We start from the raw sequence: 6,000 nt of genomic DNA on the forward strand, positions 1-6,000 counted from the left end.
GGTGAGCAAGTCTCCTGTGGATCAGTTTCAGTATGAATCCACATTAGAATGGGAAAAAAAGACTGGTCTAAGGGAAACAGAAAGGCAAGACTCCAGTAGGCAAAATCTTGATCAATGAGCAGTGGAAAAACATTGCCTTGTCAGATGAATCCAGATTTCTGTTGCACCATGCTGATGCAAAGGTCAGAATTTGGCCCAAGTGTCAACATCAACAGTTCAGTCTGGTAGAGGTGGAGTAATGGTGCGGGAAATGTATTCTTGGCACACCATGTATCGTCTGATAGTTGTGGATGGACGTTTGGACAGTAGAGCTTACCTAAGCATACTTAGTGAAATCTATGCCACAATGATTTGCTGTGGTTCTGAAGGCCAAAGGAGGTCCAATGCACTATTAGATGGGTGTTCCTAATAAAGTAGCCATTAAGTGTGTATAATACAGTGACTAGCCCTGATGTATCTTTTCTACCCTGACCTCAGAGCATTCAAAATACATCTTAAACAAATGTTTAGGCTGGCAGGGGCGACGCGACGGTGCTGAAAGCCATCTGTAACCTCCTTAGGAATCAGGAGCATCCCTCTGCTGAGAATAAAAAGCGATGCCAATGAGGCATGGGGCTGCACTGGCCATTAATAATGCCTGAGATCTGGGCTAAGACAGTGTGCCAAAACCAAACCTGCTTGGTGATTGGGTAAGCAGCTGCCTATAGCAGTTTTCCTCTGAGTTCATTGATGTTTTCATTTGGTGTGAGAGCAATTAGCCAGACTGAACCAGTAATGAGGTCTCAGACCCTTAGGGGATGAATATAGGGGCAGGGCCAAAAAGCAAGGCAGGCAGAAGGGCATAAGAGGAATGACACTGTGGAACCCAGTTGAGAGCCAGTGGGAAAACAAACATGACTGTGGTTAAAAACCACAGTGTGGTTTGGTCAGGACCTCTTCAGCAGCTGCCCTAAATATTAAATATGTGATGGTTCCAAAGGCCAAATGGTAAATTAGTTTGAAGAGATCTTGCCTTGAACATTTTACAACTGAAGTGAATATTGTTCTTTTTCATTTTAAAAGTACATTCTTTCCATTTTTCCTTCATTTTTTTCCCATGAATGTGTTCATAATGGATACCCACTTCTGAATCTACAAGGTGCCATAAGACATTGGATTCATTTATGAATAACCAGGAGATTTCACTCACAAGTAACCCAGCTGTCCCAACAGAAGTTAAATTGAGAAATATCTCATTATACACCTCATATACTAAATATCTCATTATACTGAACTAATGTGTTTAGGGGAGGAATTGGAGGGGGGAGGGGGATGATTGTTAACATCCACGTTAGTCCTGAATTCCACAGCTGGCCCCCGCTCTCCAGGGCCTCGGCTGGCTTTTTCCAGGGGAACTCGTCTACACCAGTGCCGTCCTGCGTCCTGCTCGTACGCAGCTCAGACTCATTACGCCTCTCCAAGTTAAGCAAATAAAATCCAATGAAAAGAATAGGAGGCCTGTGCACTGGGGACCACTGCTCTTATGGTCCTCCTCTGTTTTTTAATGGCAGGACTTCACCCGTTAAGTGCATTTTTCTTAAAGGTTCTGCAAAAGACATGTTGGGTTAAAACTCCAGAAAAAAAAAAAAAACATTAATGTTGAGCTAACTAAAGCTTGATTACATTTGTCCATGCTGTGCGAGACTACTGATAATGTGCGTTAGACATGTTGCAATTCTAATGTAATTGATCAAAGGCCGTTATATACAAAGGCAGAAAAAATAGGGTGAGGCTTTTAGTTGTAACTCCTCTGACAGTGAAGCTAATGCTCAGCCTGTGTTGTTGATCCCTGGCAGATGGAGCTCACCAGTGCTTTCTGTTCTTGTGCCAGTGCTGAGTGTGTCGGTGAAATGTGTGTGTTCTCCAGCCCCAGCATATTCTCTAGTGTGTGTATGTGGATGCATGCATGTGTGTATGCTTTACCCATGCCAGATCAGTATGCATGCATGGCTTTGTAGCCACGGTGAAGACAGCGTCAGATCATACATGGGTGCATTTATGTATGTGCTCTGACGTCCTGCAGTGATGTTACAAGTCGGCACAACAGTGGAGGTCAGACGGCTGGTTCTGGTTAGTCTATGCTTCACCTGCTTTCCCCTGTGGGCTCTTAGGACATGGTAAATTAGCATGCAGGCATGCCAGTGGTAGCTTATCCTCAGAGAGCAATTCTGATCACTTACAAGAACAGGCTAAAAAAAATCACCTTTATGTAATTTCAGAATATTCAGCTTTAGATGCATTAACCCTCTGGGGATGCAACTTATTCTTTATAATTTTATATATATATATATATATATATATATATATATATATATATATATATATATATATATATATATATATATATATATAAAATGTATTTATTTATTTATTTTTCTGTATACAGTGATGTGTATTCTATTTACATTTTAATTAGCATTTCCACATGTTTTTTCACCTTGCCAAGTGACATGTTAGACTTCAGAGGTATTAAAGTTTCTTTTTCAAATGCAACCCTAACAGAAATTGTGTGTTCACACAGATAATGACTTTGATCCTGACATTGGTTAAAGCCATACATTGCTGCATGACATTCCTTTTGCAGAGGGTATTTGCAGGCTGTGAGTGGATCGATTCAGGTGAGGCTACTTGACCATGAATGGCCCACACTTCGGCCTCCTGTGTGTGGGAAAATCTGACCCTACCTTTGCAGGCACGTCTATGGGAGATGGCCTTGGTCATGTCCCGGTAGTAGCCCTCCTTGCAGTAGTGGCAGTGTCGGCCAGCTGTGTTGTGCCTGCAGTTGAGGCATACACCTCCACTCCTGCGTCCTGACAGCTTGTACAGCTCCATGTTGAAGCGGCAGCGGCGTGCATGCAGGTTGCAGTGGCAAGCTGAGGGGAGGAGGGGCCACGATGGTGGGGAAAAGGCCAAAAAGGTTGAGGTGAGTCAAAGCAAATCTGACTGTATGGACTCTGTACAAATGAGTTCAATATTAAGATCTTACTCTGCATACCAGTGTGAGGTCCAAGTGTTCATTACTCAGAGGGAGTAATAACTGTTATAATAAAGTCAAGGATTCCTAACCTTAAAGAGTACAGCCAACAATCCATAATTCTAACTAGGCTTCCAAATTAATCACACAACTCAACATAGCACCTTTGTATGTTTCTTTTGGCAGGACGATGAGCCTAATTGATTTTTGAAATGCTGAAGGGTAGTTGTATTTTCTTCCAAGCGCAGCCGGGTGATGGGGGAAGCACTCAGTGGAGCTGATTTGAGCAGACTGCTCCTGGCTCCACATGCCTCCAGCATAAAGGCAGAGAGTAGGAGAGAGGCACAAGACCAGCAGAGATGTTTGACTAGCGTCACGAGATGGCTTTGTTATTTTAATGACATCACTCAAGCCTTTGTCCATTCCAAAAATTCATTAAAAGACAAAAGCTTCATAAAGGCAATAGTGTCTCTCTCTCTGTCTCTCTTACTTTCTGTCTTGCTTCCTCTCTCTTTCTCTTGCACACACACTCTTACATGCTCACACACCTGCTCATGGCTTTGATCTTTGAACTGTCCTTGCTAAAGCATCAGTCATGAAATTGAGCTTCTCCCCCAACAGATCAGAACTTTTTATGGCAGTTTTTGTTTTGTATACACCATAAAAATACTCTTGTTAATAATAATGTTTGCTTAATTCAAACAATACCTTCTATACAAAATTAACAAAGAAAAAATGTGTATAATTCAAAAGAAATAAAAATAACACTGTTTTTGCAACATGGGTTTTGTTAATTCATTTTTGCCAGTCTCACTGATACTTTATTCTCAGGAAAAACAGATAATCAATAAGAATACACAGAGTTTTGTGCAAATAAGCACAAGATAGCAGAACTATGTTAAGCAACACACTTCTGCTCAACACACTTCAGTTCAAAAAGTAAACACAAGCAAATGAGTAATGAAACATCATACACATACAGTAAGGCATGGGTTGCACTAAGGAACGCTTCCAGGAACCATGGCCTTAAATGGCCTTAAATGCCAAATAACTTGAAAGCGGTAAAAAAAAATCAGAATATGTTATGAGAGTCTATAATCCTTTAAATTATGTTACTGATGACTATTTAGGTAATGTAATCTTTAAATGAAAAGGAAATTGTTTCAATCAGGAGATTGTTTCTGTGACATGATTTTAGATTTCTGGTGTTTATTTATGATGTTGTCTTTCACTCAGTGTAACCAAACAGCGCATGTGCAGGTATGGAAGAGAAAGATGCCCATCATGACTCATTCTCTTTTAATCTCTCTATATGCAGCCTTGGCTTTGAGGATACTGCTCCATGATAAAAGCAGGCAGAAAAAAAGCTCCATGGCACAAAAATGCTGTTTAATCCATATTATACATGCCATAGTAGTCCAATGCTCTGCCTCAGAACCCAGGCAGCTGTTAATCACCACATAGGGGTGGTCACGTACACTTGCGTGCACACACACACACACACACACACACAGAGGAAGGAGGTGTAAGGCAGCTGTCTAGTTTTTTATCCTCACACACCTCAAACACTTGGCGCACTCAACACGTTTACCACATACCAAACCCAGGCGCTCTCTCTCTCTCTCTCTCTCTCTCTCTCTCTCTCTCTCTCTCTCTCTCTCTCTCTCTCTCACACTCTTTCTGATACAAGATACCATTCATTTCCACTTTTGTGTGAGAGAGAATGGGTCTTTATTTTTTCATGAATGACATAATGGCACACTGTGTTCCAGGGCTTCCCGACAGAACTGCAATCCTACCTTACAGTAAACAATCAGTTTTATTTTTACACAAAACAAAACCAAAACGATAAATATTATGTCCATCATAAAAGTTGTTCCAGACATACCAATGCCAAATGCTTCTAAAAACATGTTAATGAAATTAACTAATAATAACATTGCATTAAAGCTGAACAATTTTAATAATACCATTATCATAAATATATTAAAGCTTAGTTCCTGGGTGTGTAACAGTGAAGCAGCGATGATTAAACATGGCAGCAGCTCTCCCCAGCCTCTCTTAATGAGAGCTGGGATATCTCCTGCACATGTCGTACTGTGACAGGGCTTATCCCTGGACCCACTGTCCCCTCAGTGCAGATAAGATACATTTAGACCAACAGGCCAAAAAATGTCCCCCTAAGTATGTGTCATGAACTGAGTTAGCCAAACTATAGCTGAAAGAGAGACAAGAGACAAGCCTCTGGCCCAGATGACGACATCAGCAAGTCAAACAGCGCATGTTTTACTCTAGTTTGGGTAAAACATCCAGATCAAAATACTTTGACTGCTCTGTTAAGGTATGTTTCCTACTGTAGTTAAATTATGAACATTGTCTTGGTCCTACAGGAATATTCTAGTGCTAAACCCTAAAAACATGTTTGTCAGCATTCAGAGTAGTGTAAATTGGTTTTAAAGTAGTTTAAATTGGTTTTACAATGTTTATTTGTCAAATAACAAATCTCCAATAGACATGACTTAATATTCAGTTCAAGAAATGCTTAGGTTAGAGAAGAGTTAAAGTTAGAGCTGTTCACTCAGCTGCTCAACTTTCACAAGTGTGACATTTTATCATAACAGAAACATACATGTCTGATGATAAATTTGTATTATGCAAATGTGTTATATTATGCAAATGTATTCTATTTTACATATTTATTTTAACTGAGTGTACCGATGAACAAATGGAGATAGAAAGCTAAAAGCGAGAGATGGAGAATGTGAGATAACATGCAGAAATTCATTACCACCCACGTTCAATTGAGCATGGAGCAGTAACTTAGTTCCAGGTAAGCTATAACATATACAACCAGGTTTCACAACAAAATATCCAACTGTTTTCCCACATTAGAGGTGTATAAGAGTTTTGAAACTGCACCCTGTGTAAGTCTATGGAAGTTTGAGATGTTGAAATGATGCCCCATGGAAATTTATGGCCAGTCATTT

General features: G+C 40.3%; 1 protein-coding gene across 2 annotated transcripts in view; it reads right to left on the bottom strand.

Annotated features, from left to right (window-relative positions):
• Nucleotides 1-6,000, bottom strand: part of ntn1b (netrin 1b) — a 43,631-nt gene that overhangs the window by 17,732 nt on the left and 19,899 nt on the right. For both annotated transcript variants that reach the window (XM_035532930.1, XM_035532927.1), the window contains exon 3: nucleotides 2,724-2,912. In XM_035532930.1, coding sequence (XP_035388823.1) covers nucleotides 2,724-2,912 — 189 coding nt within the window. The remainder of the gene's footprint in view (nucleotides 1-2,723; nucleotides 2,913-6,000) is intronic.

This window comes from Electrophorus electricus, chromosome 1 (genome assembly GCF_013358815.1).
Source record: "Electrophorus electricus isolate fEleEle1 chromosome 1, fEleEle1.pri, whole genome shotgun sequence".
NCBI classification, from domain to species: domain Eukaryota; kingdom Metazoa; phylum Chordata; class Actinopteri; order Gymnotiformes; family Gymnotidae; genus Electrophorus; species Electrophorus electricus.